The 21940-nt window shown below is 38.4% G+C and overlaps 1 protein-coding gene and 1 long non-coding RNA gene across 3 annotated transcripts; both read left to right on the top strand.

The window, feature by feature from the left end:
* Positions 1 to 3234: 3234 nt before the first annotated feature.
* On the top strand, positions 3235 to 19928 carry LOC127845008 (mucolipin-2-like). Of its 2 annotated transcripts, none has more exons than XM_052375621.1 (15): positions 3235 to 3323; positions 4272 to 4415; positions 6911 to 7089; positions 7669 to 7765; positions 8312 to 8406; positions 11841 to 11970; positions 12240 to 12363; positions 12742 to 12832; positions 13357 to 13459; positions 13828 to 13940; positions 14490 to 14666; positions 15139 to 15252; positions 15590 to 15712; positions 16144 to 16359; positions 17240 to 19928. In XM_052375621.1, exons 2-15 carry the CDS (start codon positions 4334 to 4336, stop codon positions 17516 to 17518), a joined length of 1923 nt encoding a protein of 640 aa, XP_052231581.1. In that variant the 5' UTR covers positions 3235 to 3323; positions 4272 to 4333; the 3' UTR covers positions 17519 to 19928. The 2 variants fall into 2 exon arrangements, with proteins under 2 accessions (XP_052231581.1, XP_052231580.1); XM_052375620.1 differs by lacking the exon at positions 3235 to 3323 and adding an exon at positions 3616 to 3630 and having other exon boundaries at positions 3995 to 4415.
* LOC127845009 (uncharacterized) lies at positions 5004 to 6872 on the top strand. Its single transcript, XR_008033006.1, has 3 exons — positions 5004 to 5334; positions 5606 to 5722; positions 6533 to 6872. It is a non-coding gene; the product is annotated as an uncharacterized LOC127845009 (long non-coding RNA).
* Positions 19929 to 21940: the final 2012 nt, after the last annotated feature.

Below are 21940 nucleotides of genomic sequence, written 5' to 3'. Positions count from 1 at the left end.
GAATGAGATAGGAAATATAAAAATTTTATGTTCATGTACCTTGGAATAAAGTGCTGTGCTTTGTTGTAAGAAGGAATTCTAGAGTCCTAGTTTGACAATCGAGTAGAGCAGTCACGCTTTCTTGACGTGGCGGCCAATTGGCCGCCGCGCTGTGAAATTGTACTTCATGAACATTAGAAGCGTTGTGTTAGAAATTATTTAACAGAAATGAATCTGGATGAAAACAGAAATGAACTTTGTTCGTTACTGTGTGTTCTCCACGAACAATGTGTAATTACGTTACACATAATTCATGGTAGCTGGTGCGCAACGTCATGCTGGAACTTTGTGTAAGTGATATATTACGAATGCGAATGCATTAAACCTACAGACTGCACGACCCTACCTCGTGAATACATCATTTGAATCAACATAGACCTATATTTATGGCTGCAAAATGTATCCAATACACCTAATTGCTACCATACTTCATTGCGACTATACCCGCCAGATACTTCATGACTGACAACACCCGCCAGATACTTACCCTATTGACTCCATGATTGAATCACACGCCAGATATTTACCTTACTGACTCCATGATTGACTCACCCGGGAGATACTTACCCTATTGACTTCATGACTTGACACACCCACCAGATACTTACCCTATTGACGTCATGACTGACAAACCCGTGAGATACTTACCCTATTGACGTCATGACTGACACACCCGTGAGATACGCACCCTATTGATGTCATAATTGACACATCCGCGAGATATTTACCCTATTGACGTCCTGACTGACAACACCCGCGAGATACTTACCCTATAGACGTCATGACTGACACACCCGCGAGATATTTACCCTATTGACGTCATGACTGACACAACCGCGAGATACTTACCCTATTGACGTCATGACTGACAACACCCGCGAGATACTTACCCTATAGACGTCATGACTGACACAACCGCGAGATATTTACCCTATTGACGTCATGACTGACACAACCGCTAGATACTAACCCTATTGAAGTCATGACTGACAACACCCGCGATATACTTACCCTATAGACGTCATGACTGACACACCCGCGAGATATTTACCCTATTGACGTCATGACTGACACAATCGCGAGATACTTACCCTATTGACGTCCTGACTGACAACACCCGCGAGATACATACCCTATAGACGTCATGACTGACACACCCGCGAGATATTTACCCTATTGACGTCATGACTGACACAACCGCGAGATACTTACCCTATTGACGTCATGACTGACACACCCACGAGATAAATTATTTACCTTACTGACTCCATGACTGACACTCCCGCGAGCTACCTACCCTACTTCCTTCATAACTGACAACACCCACCCGGTATTTACCTTATTGACTCCATGATTGACACACCCGCAAGATACTGACGCTATTAACTTCAGGACTGACAACCCCATCCCGGTATTTACCTTACTGACTCCATGATTTACACACCCGCGAGATACTTACCCTATTGACTTCATGATTGACACACCCGCCAGATAATTACCGAACAGACTCCATGATTGACCCACCCACCCGGTATTTACCCTACTGATTCCATGATTGTCACACCCGCGATATACTTACCCTATTGACTTCATGACTGACACACCCACCCGGTGTTTACCCTACTGACTCATTGACTGTCACACCGACCCGGTGTTAACCCTACTGACTCCATGACTTACACACCCGCAGATACTAAACCTAATGACTTCACGATCGACATTACCCACCCGATATTTACCCTAATGACTGACTCCATAATTGACACAACCGCCAAATACTTACCCTACTGACTCCAAGACTGACAACACCCACACACCCACAAGGTATTTACCCTACTGACTGACTACATGACTCACACCAACTCCCCCCCCCCTGATTTCTAAATTGCTGACAACATTATTCATACCACTCACCTGTTACCTTCGCAAATGGCTGTTTGATTGACCCCAACTGCCTGATACTGACCTTACTGATAATTGATAATTGATTCATCCACGTGGGATCTTCCCTGCTGACTGCATCACTGTCTTCGCCCGCCTGGCCTTCCCTTCTGACTGCACGATTGGCCTCTCCTGCCTCTTACCTAATGACTTGATAATGGATTGTTCCATCTAGAATGTCCTACTGACTGCATGACTGACTTCACCAGCCTGCGAAAAAAAACCTTCTGGCTGCATTTACAAACAATACTGACTGAATTATTGACTCACCTACACGGAACCTACCCAACTTACTGCCTGACCGACCCTGAAACTACCTTGAAAACTGTCCTTTTTAGAGTGTATTTTTTTTTTAAATAAGATTTGACTCGCTTCAAACTGGCGTGTGATTTGCTTTATCTAGATATGATTTTATCCTAGATCATATGCGGATCCGGGGGGGGGGGCGGACGTGGCCTACGCCCCCCCCCCCTAAAATCGCCAAAGTAAAGTCAATTCATTTGGTGTTTCACACTTAACTAGATCTAAATCACGTATTTAAACTAGTCAAAGCCTTCAAAATCAATAAAATCGTGGAGCTTTCGGGGGGGGGGCGGGCTTCGCCCCCCCCTGGACCCCCAAAACTATAAACTATGCACTTTTTTGGTATTATAAGAAGGTACTTTGATGAAAGTATATAAGGCGTGACATGCTCGAGAAGTGGTTGTCAAAGCCTTCAAAATCATTAAAATCGTGAAGCTTCCTGGGGAAGCTTTGCCCTGTACCCACCATGGGCCATAGCGGCCCCCAGGACCACCGGCAAATCTTTCAATATCCTCCCCCCCCCCCCGCTAACCAGAAATCCTAGATCCGCCCCTGTAGATATTAATAAGAACATACTGACCAAGATTTATCGAGATTGATAAATAATATAAATAATCGGATTATGTGACACGTATAATGGTTTGTTTGAATACTGTTTGAATAAATATACTGACAAGTTAAGGTTATCCTGGAAAAAAATTCTCTATCGTTTAATCTAAATATTTCCATCAAAAGCTCGAAAAAAAATAAGACTGTTCCTTTAATGTTGTCCGTAAAGGTAATTTACCGTGCAGTCTTTACAAATATGCCTCTCATAAGCCAAATAAGTCAGCGTATGATATACATTTTTTACAACACAACACTCTTTAATGCAGTAACATAATCACACGTTTAACTATAAATAATTTGTTGAATTCAAGCATAATGCGTATTTGAAAACACTTGAATAATTCAGTATAAAGCCAGTTTTTACATAGCAGCGTTTAAGGAATGAGGAAGTTAGATGGTCTTGAAGTTGTTTGAAGGATTACAATCGACGTGCATGCGTTTCTTAAAAGTTAAATGTGTTTTGTGTCAAACATATATTTGTATGTGAACATTCACTTAGCAACAGTCATCTAATCTGTATGTTCATTAACATCATTAGAAGAGTTAAATCTCAAAGGGACGTTATCTGTTCGAATGTCAGTATCTTGGCTTAACTGGTTATCTCGCAACTGAAGGGAGGAATATTTACATACATTAGCTAAGAAACTGCTGCAAACTTATAACACCGTGGATGTTATTCAATATTAACTTCCAGTTAATTTATTGACACATGATTGCTGGATACCCTATAAAATCTTTGTAAAAGCTCAATTCAAAATAATATATTTACTAGTTTTACACAGAAAAAATCGGGCGAAATGCAATCGCGGAAAGTATCTGCACGTGTGAGTCGCGTTCTGAGAAAACTGGGCATAATGCATGTGCGTAAAGTGTCGTCCCAGATTAGCATGTGCAGTCCGCACAGGCTAATCAGGGACGACACTTTCCGCTTTATGGTATTTTTATTTTCAAGGGAGTCCCTCCTTACCGAAAATCAAATTTAGGCGGAAAGTGTCGTCCCTGATTAGCCTGTGTGGACTGCACAAGCTAATCTGGGATGACACTTTACGCACATGCATTAAGCCCAGTTTTATCAGAACAAGCTTCATATTACCTTGCGCAGTCCGCACAGGGACGAAACTTTCCTTATAGACCGGTGTTTCCTGTAGAAAAGACATCCTTTAAAAGAAATATTCAAGAAAATAATCTGTTTGTGGTAGTTTCTTAAAGTATCGAGGGGTTATTAAAGGTGATGTTTATGAAGTATAATGTTAACCCTTTTAACTTCTAAAATAATAATGCTGATGGTGAAATTAAGAATCAGATGGAGTCTATAACACCAAATGAGGAACGGTTGCTATTGTTAAAAACACGTAAATTCGGTGATTCACTTCCTTTAGTTGAATGAAAGAAGACGATCAGTGAGACAGTGTGGATAAGAAATTAAATGGTGTGAATAAAAATGGAGGAACACAGTGAAGACATGATCTCAAATCCGTCAGTGAACGATGTAGATCAACGACATCACTTGCCGACAAATATGAGTAAGAGTTGTTTGGTTGTAAACTTTGTAAATATAGCTGTTTTTGAGTTGTCTATTAAGGCTATTATAATAAACAACCATGTTGAGTTCCGACTCATATGATTTGAACACAGAGAAGGCTAGGATAACGTAGTTGTCCATTTAATGTAAAAAAAATAGCCATGCTCTGTGAAAAGGGGGTGTAATTCATGTGCGTAAAGTGTCGTCCCAGATAAGCCTCTGAAGTCCACAAAAACTAATCAGGGACGACACATTCCGCCTAAACTAGATTTTTGTTTGGAAGAGACTTTATTTCAAAGACAAATATCATAAAAGCGGAAAGTTTTGTACTTGATTAGCCCGTGTGGGTTGCACAGGCTAGTCTAGGACGACACTTTACGCACATAAATTAAATCCCAGTTTCACAGAGCGCGGCTTAATTATAACGTATAATTTAGTTCGATTTTAAGTTGACTTGACATCACATTCAACAATCAGTATATACTAAGCGACAAACGTACAGTCGTGTAACCTGTATTAATTGCATATTTCACATGTAACGTTCTTAATGCACGCATGTCGTGTTGCAATCCTTCTTTAAGGTCGTACAGATAACGACTTAGGTATTTATTTTATATTGACAAGACATGTATTAATAAACAAAGTGGTAAAACGAAACATGTAAAATGAAGTTAGCGTATCCGTTTAAGGAAGTGCACCATAATAAACTTCCGCGTTATTTTTTTTATGTCGGCTTATGTTGGTATTTACCGTACCGTGTAGTCGATCGTAAACGGCTACATTCGGAGCAGCCTGGCTTACTTCGTGTTAATATTATGTCGGAGTTTTTTAATTGGAAATTCAATTTTTTTCAAGATAAATGGTTCACTTGGAGCATATTATATCGCTGGATGTTTAAAGCCACACACCTTGAAATGAAAGTAAATTTAAGTATAAATAAGAAACATATTTTATCTATGCCAATTAGAATATATCTGGTGGTAACAAAGTAGAAATCCGTCTTTTTGCCCTTTAAAACTAAAAATAATCGCTTTTGTCGAAATGGACGTATACGTATAGAAATCACACTTTCGGTTTTAAAATTTTATAAAATAATAAACTACTTGCTAAATAGGCTATGGATTTAATAACAATTTTGCGCACTTTCAAATTGCATCTGTATGTACTAATTAACACGTATTTCATTTCAAGGTGTGTGGCTTTAAGCAGTGGAGAAATCACACTTGAACACGAAATATGAGGGAAACACGAAGATTATGAGCAATACTTTTTGAACTGAGTTAAAGCTGCAGTAAATATCAACTGAATGTAAGATCATTCACATAGTAGTAGGACTTCCGTTTGAAAATGCAGTACAACATAACACTGATTATAAACGTAAAAAATGAGTTTTTACGCATGTTTATTTCTATTACATGTATGTTGTATGTAAGAATCTTCTCATTGTCATGGGTTATATAAATTTGACAATTATTTTTATTGGGAGTTACGTGAAAATGCTGACAAGTGTTTCACAATTGACTATACACATGCCCAGGCTTGTCTGGAGCTACATGGTCGCATATGACATAAAACCCACTTGTATCTACTATCTATGCACTAACTAAAACTTTGATATATAGAGAACAACAGGTTACTGCCTGATCTTTTTGTAATATATCAGGCAAGGCTTAGAATAATATAACGGCGAGGCTTGCCGAGGCTTGCTCTGGAAAAACGGGGTTTAATGCACGTGGTTAAGTGTCGTCTGGAATTAGCTTGTGCAGTCCGACTTTCCGCCTTACGTGGATTTTCGCAGAGAAAAGACTTCCATTTAAGGGCATATACATAAAAGCCAAACATGTTGCCTTGTTGTAGCCTGTGCGTACTGCACACTCTACTATGGGAAGACAATTTACGAACATGTATTACACCCCGTTACTTCATAGCAAGGCTGATTTGTTTTAGATAACTATGATCATTACGTGACATATAACATACTACTTCATGAATAAAAAAATCTTCAAATTAGGTGGGTATTGTGTCCGCTTTGTAACTTATCATAACCGGATTTTGGCCCAAGCACTGAAAACGTTTGAAAGATTTTCTCTAAGAACATCAAGTACTTATATTTCCAAGGAAACGGATGATTTCTCAAAAACGATGAAAACGAGCTAAATACATAGTCAAAACTGAACCTATATTAGGTGCCAATTAATGTGTTATACTTAAACAAACGTGGTATAATGTTTGTGCGTCAGCAACGTGTCTTTCTATTCAAATTATAATGATGGTGAATAATCCTAAAAGTCAAATCGAGCGTCATTTAAATAAGGTGAGTTTAATTTAAGAGAATGATAAGTAATAAGGGAAATCGAATTAAATGCAAACATTTCTTAATAATTGCAACTACTTCTTTATATTCAAAATAACAGAATTTGCGTGCATAATAATAAAGATTTACATATTTAAACACGTTTACATTTGCTAGTTTAATGATATCCATCGTATTTTCAGGTAAAGTCGATGACGCGACCGACGTACAGTACCGGAAGTCGGGAAGCTCCCTGCAGCGCCTCCTTCGTCTCAGCCTGCAAAGAACGTTGAGCGTGGAGTGCCACGGCTTTTCTTTCTACGTGCCGTTCCTGGTCCTCTTCGCCCTTCAAGTGATCAAGGTGTCCCTTCTGACCACAGAGGTAAGACCCCGGGATCACACTGAAATTTAGTGAGTTGGCAAATTGCCTGTATGGTTTTTGTCCAACGGTTTGAATATTGTGAGGTAAAAAATAAAATGCTTTGTCTTAACCGTTCCAAGGCGATGATCCCCTTTTAATTCATGGTTGTGGTGTATTTGTGTGTATTTGGAAAACAATTTATACTTCACAAGTTTATATCGTCTGCTTTGACCGAGACCAAAAACACTTCCAGAAACAAAAAATTTGACCATCAATACGTAAATTGGTACCATAATTTAAGATGATCAACTTCGACAAAAACGCACATATCTTGGTTATAAATTTTAAACTTGAATAAGGCCGTAAACATGTGCACCACACTTTCAGATAATACACCTCGACCAGAACCGCATACAAGTGTATCACAATTTGAGGTGATAAACATTGTTCAAGACCGCATTTTATTCATGTGAACACAAAATAATTTCGGATGATAAACTTTGGTCATCAGGCCAATATCATAATTGTGTGTACCACACTTTTATATGATAAACATTGGCCATCAGGCCAATATCATAATCGTGTGTATCACACTTTTAGATGATAAACTTCGGCCAGGACCGCGGCAGTTTTAAAGAGATTGTCAGCAAGGGGGAACTGGCGTTAAAACACCTCCTGATCAAGGACTGGGACGCAAGTAGGATTATGAATTTACATTCTATAAATGGGTCATGCTCTGTGAAAATGGGGTTTAATGCATGTGCTTAAAGTGTCGCCCCGTTGTAGCCTGCGCAGTCCGCACACGACACTTTCCGCATAAACTGGATTTTTGCTATAAAGAGACTTTCTTTACACGAAAAATATCATAAAAGCAGAAAGTGTCGTCCATGATTAGCCTGTGTGGACTGAACAGGCTATTCTGGAACGACACTTTACGCACATGAATAAAACCCCATTTTCACAGAGCGCGACTCAAATATTTTCTGAATGTATTTCAACAATACAATACGGTTAAACAATGATCAGTAAATTTTACAGTCAAAAATTTGTTAAAGCACGCGTATTATACTGTAAATTTTTGGGAAATTGTATTCACTACTTTCACATCATTCAGTTTCGCAAATGGTTTTCTTGAGAATAACTTTTACTTATATCCTTCTTCGACTAAAGAAAGAAAGTGGCAAATCATGGTAGAATACGAAATAAAATTATCGATGATTGTTGACAAACACTGTACATTCAGGCTGGGAGACAGTAGCATATCCACCGGCCCACGGGGACTTTGCTGTGTATACTGTGGATGACCTCGTGGACGGAGTCAATCATGCAGTCCGTATGGTAGGTATCAAGCAGGTGGGGCAATCATGCAGTTTCCAAGGTAGGTTCTGGGTCAGTCATGCAGTCAGTAGGACAGGTCCTAGATGGAACAATGTAAGAGGCACGAGAGGCCAATCGTGCAGTCAGAAGGGAAGGCCAGGCGGGCGAAGGCAATGATGCAGTCAGAACGGAAGATCCAGATCCGACGTGGCGTGGCTGAATCAATTATCAACTCAGTTAGGTCAGTAACAGGCGGTTTGGGTCAATCAAACAGCCATGTTTGAAGGTAGCAGGTTGGTGGTATAAATAATGTTGTCAACAATGAAGAAATTGTGCGGGCGTGTAAATCATGGAGTCAATAGGGTAAATATCGGGTGGGTGTTGTCAGTCATGAAGTCAATAGGGTAAGTATCTGGCGGGTGTTGTCAGTCATGGAGTCAGTAAGGTAAATACCGGGTGGGTGTAACAGTTATGAAGTCAATAGGGTATGTATCTGGCGGGCGTGTTAGTAATGGAGTTAGTAGGTTAAACACCGGGTGGGTGTTGTCAGTCATGAAGTAAATAGAGTAAGTATCTGAAGGATGTTTCAGTCATGGAGTCAGTCAGTAGGGTAATTACTGGATGGGTGATGTCAATCATGAAGTCAATAGGGTAAGTATATGACGGGTGTGTCAGTCATGGAGTCAGTAGGGTACATATCGGATGGGTGTTGTCAGTTAGGAAGTCAATAGAGTAAGTATCTGGCTGGTGTGTCAGTCACGGAGTCAGTAGGTTAAATATCGGATGGGTGCTGTCAGTCATGAAGTCAATAAGGTATGTATCTGGCGGATGTTTCAGTCATGGAGTCGGTCAGTAGGTTAAATACCGGACGGATGTTGTCAGTCGGGAAGTCAATAAGGTAAGTATCTGGCGAGTGTGTCGGTCATTAGTCAGTCAGTTGTGTAAATACCGGATGAGTGTTGTCAGTCAGGAAGTCAAAAGGGTAAGTATTTGGCGGGTGTGTCAGTCATTGATTCAGTCAGTAGGTTAAATACCGGGTGGGTGTTGTCAGTCATGGAGTAAATAGGGTAAGTATTTGGCCGGTGTGTTAGTGATGGAGTCAGTAGGGTAAATACCGGGTGGGTGTGTCAGTCATGGAGTCAGTAGGGTAAATACCGGGTGGGTGTGTCAGTCATGGAGTCAGTAGGGTAAATACCGGGTGGGTGTGTCAGTCATGGAGTCAGTAGGGTAAATACCGGGTGGGTGTGTCAGTCATGGAGTCAATAGGGTAAATACCGGGTGGGTGTTGTCAGTCATGGAGTCAGTAGGGTAGGCATCTGGCGGGTGTGTCAGTCATGGAGTCAGTCAGAAGGGTAAATACCAGGTGTGTGTTGGCAGTCATGAAGTCTATAAAGTGAATACCGGGTGGGTGTTGTCAGTCATGAAGTCAATAGGGTAAGTATATGGCGGGTGTGTCAATCATGGAATCAGTCAGTAGGGTAAATAACGGGTGGGTGTTGTCAGTTATGAAGTCAATAGGGTAAGTATCTAGCGGGTGTATCAGTCATTGAGTCAGTCAAAAGGGTAAATATCAGATGGGTACTGCCAGTCATGAAGTCAATAAGGTGAATATCGGGAAGGTGTTTTCAGTCATGAAGTCAATAGGGTAAGTATCTGGCGGAAGTGTCAGTAATGGGGTCAATCAGTAGGGTAAATACCGGGTGGGTGTTTTTAGTCATGAAGTCAATAGGGTAATTATCTGGCGGGTGTGTCAGTCATGGAGTCAGTCAGTAGGGTAAATTTACTGTGGGTGTTGTCAGTCAGGAAGTCAAAATGGTAAGTATCTGTCGGGTGTGTCAGTCATGGAGTCAGTCAGTAAGTTAAAATCAGCGGTGGTGTTGTCAGTCAGGAAGTCAACAGGGTAAGAATCTGGCGGTCGTAATAGTCATGGAGTCAGTAGAGTAAGTATCTTGCGGGTGTTTCAGTCATGGAGTCAGTCAGTAGGGAAAATACCGGGTGGGTGTTGTCAGTCAGAAAATAGGATAAGTATCTGGCGGTTGTGTCAGTCATTGAGATAGTAGGTTAAATACCGGGTGGGTGTTGTCAGTCATGGAGTCAATAGGGTAAGTATCTTGCGGGTGTGTCAGTCATGGAGTCAGTCAGTAGTGTAAATAACGGGTAGGTGTTGTCAGTCAGGAAGTCACTAGGGTAAGTATCTTGCGGGTGTGTCAGTCATTGAGTCAGTCAGTAGGTTAAATACCGGGTGGGTGTTGTCAGTCATGGAGTCAATAGGGTAAGTATCTTGCGGGTGTGTCAGTCATGGAGTCAGTCAGTAGTGTAAATAACGGGTAGGTGTTGTCAGTCAGGAAGTCACTAGGGTAAGTATCTTGCGGGTGTGTCAGTCATTGAGTCAGTCAGTAGGTTAAATACCGGGTGGGTGTTGTCAGTCATGGAGTCAATAGGGTAAGTATCTGGCGGGTGTTTCAGTCATGGAGTCAGTCAGTAGGTAAAATACCGGGCGGATGTTGTCAGTCGGGAAGTCAATAAGGTAAGTATCTGGCGGATGTGTCAGTCATTAGTCAGTCAGTTGTGTAAATACCAGATGAGTGTTGTCAGTCAGGAAGTCACTATGGTAAGTATCTGGCGGGTGTGTAAGTCTGAGTCAGTCAGAAGGTTAAATACCGGATGGGTGTTTCAGTCAGGAAGTCAATAAGATAAGTATCTGGCGTGCGTGTTAGTAATGGAGTCAGTAGGTTAAATACCGGGTGGGTGTTGTCAGTCATGAAGTAAACAGAGTAAGTATCTGGCGGGTGTGTCAGTCACGGAATCAGTAGGTTAAACACCGGGTGGGTGTTATCAGTCATGAAGTTAATAGGGTAAGTTTCTCGCGGGTGTGGTCGCAATGAAGTATAGTAGCAATTATGTGTATGGGATAGATTTTGCAGCTATTTATATATGGTTGTGTGTATTCAAAGGATGTATTCAGGAAGTAGGGTCAATCATGCAGTCTGTAGGTTTGCCTTTCGCATTCGTAATATATCACTTACACAATGTCCCAACATGACGTTAAGAATCAGCTACCATGAATTATGCACATTGAATACTGATAGAGAAATGTTGTAGTTGGAAAATCATCATTTAATGTCAGTAGTTTTGATGTATTTCTTAAGTATTATAGCGGCTGTCTATCCAAAGGTCCATCGGGCGCCCATAAGCGTATTACTGGTATCCCTTTCAATCGGGGATATTGTGTGTTTTGTAACTAAAAAGTGTTCACCTAAATATCATTTTTGAAATGGATGCAATCAAAATTTGTCTGTAAAATTTCTCCATTCCAGTTTGAACTTTAACAAAAAGTTGTATGTTATGCTATGAGTCTTTTATACATGTTCAATGAAAGGGTATTCCAGCCCATTTGCAAATATTGTACTTTTATGTAATGTTGTATTTTACTTATAAAATATATTTATTTTCAGTATTACAACGCTCACACGAAGGCCATTGGCTACTATATGCGCCTGGCAGACGACAAAATGAAGGTACAGCTCAAATACTTCGACTTTTCAGGATTCGACCAAATGTTTACTTCCGGTTTGCGGATTCTAGGTACGAAATAAATAAATCATTCATTTTATTACGAGCTAAACATCATCGAGTGCATTGAAATTGGACGAACGTAATACCAATGTTGATAGGTGTAAAATATTTGAAGATTTGTTAATTAGACATATGTTAAACAAAACCGACACAAATACATAGAATAATTTATCATATGTTTAACAACCTTGAAAAAATGCCATTACAGATGCATAAGAGGTTAAATCAAACATATCATTTACGCACAATTGATTAACCGATTGACTTCCTTTCGACAGAAACATGTTTCGAAATCGGCCAAGGTCTGAATGAAAGCATTGACAACACAACTGATGACGTCATTTACGACTTCGATATTAGCAAAGAGTTCAATTACCTCAACATTTCCAAAGCAGTGAAGAGGTAGTGCTAACAAGTGTTGATGCTTGCTTTATTACTATAACTTACCCTAAATCTACACGAATGGAATACACAAACGTGTTTTTTTTCACTCCATAAGCATCATCGTCGTCGTTGGATTCTCCTAGTAACCACCGCCGCCTTTACAACCTTCATCATAGTCATCAGCAGGAGAAGCGAGATATATTTCATCATTAGAAACAACATTTTAATCATCAACATTACCAACATCAGCAGCGTTATTGTAATCAGTATAAGATAATGTTTATATCATATATATTGATTAGAAACACAAACGCACATGCATTGTCATATATCTTATTTCGCGATTGTGTTATGTTGATACGATTTGTTTTTAATTTCGGTGTCAATTGTTTTCAGATTACTATCTCTGACTTTGAACTTCACTCTGCACTCCGTGCGCGTGCACGCGACTGACCAGAAGGCAAGGTGCCTCGAGGTCAGCGGCAATGTGAGTAGTCCAACCCATATCAGCTGACCTCCAAAGCGTTTTCCACTGAAGTCATAAGTAAACTACCCCGAGATCAGTGCACTTTGCTACACGCAATGCATTTCATTTTATTAGTGGTTAAGATTAACCAATGAAGTTAAAAATGTACAGGTAACTAAGTTCAGCCTTACATCCAAACATTTTTGAAAAAAACAACAACAACACATTGCTGTAGTCATTTGAGATGCTTTGCCCGAAACCAGACATTAAAACAATGAATGTACGTTTAACCCATTTATGCCTAGCGTCTCGAAAAATAGGCCTTGGCAAACAGCGTAGACCCAGATGAGACGCCGCATGATGCGGCGTCTCATCAGGGTCGATGCTGTTTGCTTAAAAGAATTTCTGTAAGAAATATTCTAAATATAGAAATAAATATACTAGACATCCCTAATTTTGGAAATAAATTGATCCAATATAGGAGGAAGGGAGAGTTCACTAGGCATAAACGGGTTAATGGCGAAATGCGATTGAACTTTATCTAGATCGTGTTCGAGGACCTTGACAACAATGGTCAGGTGGAGGTCGAGTTCAAGACCACAACCATTAGGATCACGTGTGCGGAAATGAACATCCGAAATGTATCCGGTTAGTACATTGTAACAAATACACAGAGTTATGATGAATCAATGTTTGGCGTTTTAAGTGACTTTTATGAATTTTTTAGGTAAAAAAATCAGGAGCGCAGTGCATTCCTTACATAAAGCTTTCAAGTGTATGCATTTATTCATTTCAATACATAATAAATATCAAAACTGGTGGGTAAGAAGCGCGGAATGTTTAACTCAACAGGTTGCTTGGCGGGTGCATGTATCAATACACAAGTTTGGTTAAAACTGTTTAGAAATTAAATGTAATTAATATATTCACCGATAATTCACCGGTTATATGATAAACCTGGCGAGTCAGTCACTATCATATAATAAACACTGGCTAACTTCCAATTTCCCTTGCAGACTTGGTATTAGCGAACACCTCGGAGAAGATCGGTGTTGCCCTGCTGTTGTTCACTGGACTATCTCTTGTACTCTCCGTACTCAGTGTCATATTTGACGTCTACGTTTGCTTGGTGAGTAGCTGAGCGATTGTTCACCCACTATCTCTTGTAATAAATATTATCGGTGTCATGTTTTACGTCTACGTCTGTTACTTTCTTATACTCTCCATCCTCAGCGTTGTCTTCATGTCTTTATCAGCTAGGTGATCAGCTGATTGTTCTTGACGTACTCGCTTGCGCGTCATTAGAGTGGTTTCTATGTGAGTGTCTTGGAGAGTAGTGACCATTTGACCATATAACATGTAAAACCATCTACAACATAAGTCATAATCATTTTCAAAATCGACGCAGTGTTTGTCGGGTGTAGGTATGCGAATATCTGATTCATCTGTCTTACCGGTTAAATTCCTGCATCCCTGCATTTATAACTTTCATTCTCATATTTGTCACTGAAATGTGTTATTTTTTCTTTATTGAAAACGAAGTTATGGTTATTCGTTTTTCTGACTTATATACTTGATGTATCTAACGCCTAGTTTATTGCATATATATGAATGGCGGTACAACAACGGCTGTAAAATCTTTGATTTTTCATATAAGATTTTTTTTAAATTACTCCAGAAAACGAAAGTGTTCATGGGTAAGTACTACACACGGTTCTACCAGCCTGTGTCCTCCGAGGAGACGGACCTGCCTCTCTCTGAATACTGGCACCTCATCAAGCTCTGGGACATCTGGGTCATACTCGGGGACATCTTCAGCCTCTATGGCACCGTCTGGATAGTATTCATGGTCATGGTGAGTGCCTTGGTGGACGCTGTTGGAAAATGATTCATAATATTTTCGATGGAAACGTATGTATGTGTGTGACATTTGAAATTACGATAGACAATTGTGACTCGTAATGTGGGACTTAACTTGTAATGTAGGACCTAGGGCTTTGCATTCACCGTCCCCAGTTGTTGATCCCAGTCTTAATCATTTTTTGTTTCTAGTTGGTTTTCTGTTATAAACGAAGAGGATAAGAACAATAATTTATTTCATTATATAATTTATTGAGTTTGCGTGTTTGCTGTATTGATTAAACTTAACACCTCAAGTTTTTAGAATACAATTTTATAAAACTGTTTACATCGTTTACAAGATCATAAAAAAACTTCAAGTCTAATAGACGGTGTTTGATATTTCGCGCTTGCCATATAAAACATGACATCCGACTTTCACATTATTTACGAAAGACCCAAATTGATACAAATGTATTTACATTCAGGAGAGCAAGTGGGTAATAGGCCTGTTGGATTACTACACCATGTGGCTTGGGCTGGGCTCTCTTATCTCCTGGATATGTCTTCTCAGGTTCTTCAAAATCCACGAGAAATTCTATGTAAGCTAGAATTAAACATACAAATAATGAACTCAAATTAATGTATGCGTGTTATGATAAATTAATCATTTTTATTTTAATAATTGAATTCATAGCAGATATTATAATTCGGTCCTGGCAACATTTAATGAATATTTCCTCGTAAGAGAACAAAATAAAAATCGTGTCTAGAAACGTGACAACGCTTGTAATGCCATGTGTTGACAATCGTTATATTTGCGTATAATTAGATATGTACTTAAGATGGTGAAGAAAAGCACTATTTAAAAAAATGAGCGTTTAATATTTGTGCAACTTTATTCGATATATCATAGTATTTGTGTATATATCTTCTTAGCTGCTGTTTAGCACCATCTACCACTCGTTCGGAGATGTTCTCGCCTTCATTTTCTGCGTCTCTGTTCTCTTCATGGGCTTCTGGATCTGCGGTTATGTCGTTCTGGGACCCTACCACGTCAAGGTAGGGGACATTATATAACCCCCGGTAAAAGGTTGCCGCATCTTAGCAACACTAATGACGTATTTTGCGGAAGTATGAAGTGGTGCATTACAATGCTTGTTTGTTTAGTAAGTGTAACTTTTAGTTATGTAATGTTAATTGTTTTTGTAAAATACAACAGCTTTGACTGTAGTGTAAACAACGGTTTGATTTTAATTTATGCAATACAAAGACACAGCTCACATCCGTAGGCTAATTTGCCCTAGTCAACCATACACCATCAAATTACACACATCATGTGCTCTTTTTTCAAAATAGATATTCCGTACTTAATAATTAGCATATCAAACGCAAAATGGGCATGTCAGCCTTCTGCCCACATTGGCAGCAAACGTGCCCTTGTACGTATATTGTTGGCTATATTGAAGGACACATGGTTTAGTTCCATTCAGTTCCAGACGCCTTCGGCTGCCATGGAGACTCTGGCTGCCATGGTAACGGGGGACGAGATCTTCATGACGCTGGAGAGTCTCGAGACACAAAAGGTCGGCAACATGGCGGTTCTGTGGTTCTCCAGAGTCTACGTTGTCGTCTTTGTTGGAATGTTCACCGTCATTGTGCTCAACCTTCTAATAGCAATATTCAACAACTCGTTCGATGTCATAACGGTAAGTTGTCGCGGTTATCATTAAACCTGCTCCTGGCAGAAATAAACAGTTTGTACACAGTCATAGCCTTAAGTGTTTGCCATCATCATAAATCTGCGCATTGCAATATTCAACAGCACGTACGATGTCATAACGGTAAGCCATCATCATAATACTCATCATCATAGTCGTCGTCTTCGTCATCATCATTGTCAGCAGCGGCATTATCATCATCATCATCAGCAGCAGCAGCAGCAGCAGAAAAAGCATCATCATCAATTGCATCATTATCATTTTCATCATCATCATCATCATCATGATCATCATCATCATCATCATCATCATCATCATCATCATCATCATCATCATCATCATCATCATCATCATCATCATCATTATCATCACCATCATCACCAACATCATCGTCACCGAACTTCTCGTGACAAAATGCATATGCGTGTACGAAGACATGACGAAGAGTTATCAACTTGGTCATACCCATGTTGAACAGTCATTACGACCGCATGACGGTAAGACCACAGCACGTAAAGCATTTTAATCGTAATCTTTTAAGTTTTACTTGTATTTTAACTAATAATTTGAAGTACAAATGTAAGGGAAACAGCTCGTAATAAGTATGGTGGTTTGCAACGTTGTGTCGAGAGCTCGCTCTCAAAGCTCACACGAACGGATATCGTACAAAGTTATTATAATACGTTAACGAATCGTATAAATAACTTGTAATAATAACAAGAAACAAGTCATGACTCATTACAACAAATCACATGAAGTTAGTACGAGATGAAAATGAGCAAATTTTTCAGCTCTCACTGTGAGTTTGTGTTTATACGAATAGGAGGGTGTATAACTTTTTAACTCTTTGCATTTTGCCCTAATGCAGGAAATGAACGAGAAACCGCCAGATGAACGCAACAAGCGGCCGCTCGAGTCGGCCATCCGTGGTGTGTTGAGAACCAGCAGCGTCAGGGGTAGCTTCAGGACATCCATCCATGAGATGCTATCCAAGAGCAACCGGCAATTAACTTCGTCCATTGAGGACTCCTTCCGGCAGGAGCTGCAGAAGCTTGTCCGCGTGTCGAGCAATGCAGACAGCGTCGAGCTGGTGCGGCCCAGAACCATAGAGTGCTTTATGAAGGATACAACCTTCATAAACGAATAGAGCGGCGCTTTGAAACGTTAGGAATATGTGGTTGTGTTGTAACCGGAAGTGATCACTGCATGATTAGAGGATAACATGTTGTATAAGGCAACTTCCCCGTTGATAAGTTACAGGCGCTACGGCACCTTGGGCATAGGCAATAGCAAATAAATTAGGATCAGCTCTGGATCAAACACACACACAAAATGTAGAATCATTGTGCATACCTTTGGTACAAGACTTCTTTCCTTCAAAAACTCTTTGCGGTCAATTCCAATATATTCGAGCCGTGATCTTTGAAAAGGGGGTTTAATGCATGTGCGTAAAGTGTCGTCTCGGATAAGCCTGTGTAGTCCGCACATGCTAATAAGGGACGACATTTTCCGCCTAAACTTGATTTTTACTAAGAAGAAACTTTCTTTAAAATATTTTTTTTTTGCATACATTTTATTTTTGCCATATAGTAATACATACATTCATGCATAATTCATGTGAAATCGTGCAACATACATAGCAAATAATAAACACGTACATGTAGGGTGTGTATAGCCTTAGGAGTAGTTATCCAAAAATTATATACAACACATGTTTCAAATTCAAATTTGGAAAAAAGAAAAGAAAAAGACGGTATATACTTCATAGATTAAAGATTCACATTAATTGATATTAACATAGTTTCGATCATATCCCATTCCTGTTTAACAATTAACATATATTTGTCTTTCATTTTTAGCAACAAAAAAAAACAAAGAAAAAACAACAATATTGGTTTACTTATAAAAGTAAAAGTAACAACATTGGTTTACTTATAACATGCCATAAAAGTAGAGTAACACGTGTATGTGTGTATATCTTTTTTCTATTTATAAAATAATATGCACATATGGAAGATGAATTATTTAATTGCTGAGTTGCATTATGTGTATTAAATTTAAGTGCAGATTTAACAAAATGCAGATGTGATGAACTATACATATATAAGGTGTTATGATTAATAAGTTAGTTGCAGGGGATGTCTGAAAAAGCTTTGACTACATGTATATACCAGTTTTTCTATTCTTCTTCTGTTTTTATTGTAGTTTTGTATATTTCAAATGTTTGTTTCATGCTATTTACAAGTCCAAATTTTGAGTGGTTTCTATTTTTCTTTTGACAATCAAAAATGTACCGTTTAATTTCAAGGCAAACAATGTTTATATCAGTCATTTTGGAATTTGTAATCCCAAGTATTAGATCCTGACATGTCAGCTGAGTATGTAAGCTAGGTCCTCTTCTCTTGATGATTTCAACAGCAAATTTAACAATTTCTTGGGTATAGGGGAAGTACCAGAACAAGTGTGTTATGTTTTCTTTTTCATTATTACAGAATGTACATAGATTATTGGCAACAATTTTCATCTTGAACATAATAGATTTTGTTCCCAAGATTCTGTGGATAATTCTACACTGCAACCATCTAATATATGTATCCCTAGTTAAATTGAACACCAATGTATATACCTTTTTCCAATATATATTTACAAATTCTGAATTACATTTTGTTTTACTAGTTGGAATATCACTATTTTGAATAAATATTTTATAAATATGTTTGTCTTCTTTAGAACTGGTTACTATTTTCTTTATATAAGTCGGTAGTATAGGCCCTAGTGTTTTATTGTTTAAATTTGACATGTTATGACAATTTCCAATGTATCTTCTTATAATGCTGGTAAATCCTTGGTATAATAGGAAATTAACATGTGTTCCTAAAAGTAATTCCAGAGATTCTTTGGAAATAATACAATCACTTTCTATCATTTTATCTCTAACAAAACGAATACGTCTTTCATATAAACTTTTCATATAAATATGACTGTTGTTCAGTTTAAAATTATGATTATAAAATAGTGGCGTGTCCAGAATATCATCACTTTTTAGTATTGGCAGCTTTTCAATATAAAATATATATGCTTTCAATACATCAAGCCAAAATTTATTTTTTAGCTGTAAACATAGTTCAAACCTTCTCGGCGTACAATTTACCAGTGTTAACAATTGTTTTAAAGTCTATTATCGATTTAACAAGTGTGTAACACTTTTCTTCGCTTGACACTTATCTCTTTAGACATGTTAGTTTCATGTTTTTCTCAAGTGAACATATATCAATCATATTAAAACCGCCTTCATTGTACTTTTATTTTGCTTGGTCCTGCCAAAATAAAGTCGTAAAAGAACCAGTTTGATCTTTGGAGATTAAAATATCAAGTACAGTTTTTAGTCTATTTGCTATGGATCCTGATTCTAGTTTGTACACAACATTTAATAAAGCCAATGGTCTTAAATTGTTCTGATGACACTTGGGCTTGTTTTCGTTAGGTATGCAACTTATAATTCCATGTTTTTTGTGTTATGGATAAGGAGTTTGTAATAAAAGAAAGGTAACTTCTCATTGACGATTCATTAAATTTTGAAAAAAATGTATACATGTAATCGGTTTTACTGGCCAATCAAAATTGAAAAACAAGTTTTATCATTAGATTTTGGGGCGATTGCCTTCTGCAATTCGCCCCATGGGTAACATTATATACGTATACCGAAGAATGTAGTCCGTTACTGCATTTAACCACTTTGCATCCAGATTATGAATTTGCAAACAAAATAACTCCAATGAGCGCGTTCCATCCATTGCAACGTCTTCTCACTGTGGCATTAGCACCCGAGTAACACGCAGTCCTCATGGAAGGTGTATACAGCGACGAAATATCGGTTCAATACTGAACTATCTACACTTTACCGATACAGCGCATTTATGTTATTTCGTTTTAAGAAATCAACTGCGTTCGCGATATGGGCGGCACGATTTGATTACCACGCGCTACATTTTTTACTGCCAAAGTAAACATCTCAATGTTCAATGCGCTACAAAGTTTTTATATGACTATTCGCCCATGCTTTTCATGCAAGTTTTGAACTATTTCCTAACACACGAAATACATGTTGTGGATGTCACATTCACAGCAGCTAATTAATTTGCGTTAATGTTTTTCAAGTAATCAAAACAATCTTCGAATATGTCCGTACTAACAGTAGAACATTATCAACATTTATTTTTTGTTCCCATAAAGTCGCTATATGACTCCACTGTGTCGGTGTGATTTAAAACCCAGAAATAAATTAATTGAATGTGTATATGAATAATAATTAAATCTACATAATGTATAGAAACCTTATGACAATGTTTGTCTTCACAAAATCTCAGATACATATAACACTAAGTCAGAGTAAAAACCTAGGTCACCAGTTCAAATGATAATAATCAACATTGTATTCACAAACGATTCGCAGTTATGAATTGGCACGTACGACAATGAGTTGTTTTAAAAAGCAGCATTTACTTTTAACCCCAATAGCTCAATCATATATTATGTTGACAGCCTGTTACCCTTCCTTAATTCCATCTGTTTTATTCAAGAAAGGTGATTGGTTGGCATCACGGTGTAAAGTGTTTTTACGACCACAAAATTTGAAATCGCCCCACCAGTACTTTCAGTGTGATTAAAGAACATGTGTGTAATAATAAATATTTAAAACTAAACAACCGGTCGGGCGTATATAATATGTCAGTTTACAGGTGTAACAATGCATAACTCTTTTTGTAACCGCAATTAAAACCATTTTGCAATGTTGGATTTATTTAACAGTGTACCAAATAACCCAAATTGCCCAATTTAAAAGAACGAAAAAGTAGTTCTGCATTTCAGCTGTCACGTAAGATGGTTAGGTTAACGAGTTCTTAAAGCCAGTACCGTCGCACTGACCCAGCGTGTGTGAGATCCAAAATGAACGTCACCTCTCTCAATTACATTAATGATTGCGTCTACAGCATCACTGATAATAACATCTAGACTGACGTTTCAACTAAGACCGTGTATTGCTCTTGAAAAAGATATTTATATGAACAGTCCTTTACAGTCGTCATCCGGCCAAAGCGTTCCGATAGCCGATGTAGCATCCTAACAATGTCTTTAATGGAGAAAGAAAAGTCCTTCACGTATTTGATTTCAAAACTGTTTCCGTCATTTGCAAACTATTTATCACATAGTAACGCCGTCTCTAGATATTGCTTATCTGTTGCAGATAAGCCATCGATGGGCGCTGGCTGTAGGCGAATCCCGGAAATATGTTCATGGGACTGAGATAGCAATTCTCTTTCAGTCAGTGTTGCAGCAATAATTGCTATAGAAAAACTAGTTTACCTTCCGTGAAACCAATCTCCTATTTAACAATCAATCATCATTTGGTTTTAAAGGGGCCTTTTCACATATTTTGGCATGTTGAGAAGTTTGTCATTAAATGCTTTATATTGATAAATGTCATCATTGGGTTTAAAAATCTCCAGTAAAAAAACAAGAATACAATTAAAGAATTTAAAAAAAAGTTACCTTCAACGGGACTCGAACC

The sequence above is a fragment of the Dreissena polymorpha genome, chromosome 9 (assembly GCF_020536995.1).
Source record: "Dreissena polymorpha isolate Duluth1 chromosome 9, UMN_Dpol_1.0, whole genome shotgun sequence".
Lineage (NCBI taxonomy): Eukaryota > Metazoa > Mollusca > Bivalvia > Myida > Dreissenidae > Dreissena > Dreissena polymorpha.
This window is presented reverse-complemented; position numbering and strand designations above follow the sequence as displayed.

Bases quoted from the DNA above. Each gene is read 5' to 3' on its own strand.
- LOC127845008 (XM_052375621.1), top strand. From the start codon at position 4,334: ATGGAGGAACACAGTGAAGACATGATCTCAAATCCGTCAGTGAACGAT. The intron at 13,460-13,827 runs GTTAGTACATTG...TTTCCCTTGCAG, and splicing joins GAACATCCGAAATGTATCCG to ACTTGGTATTAGCGAACACC. The intron at 15,713-16,143 runs GTAGGGGACATT...AGTTCCATTCAG, and splicing joins TGGGACCCTACCACGTCAAG to TTCCAGACGCCTTCGGCTGC.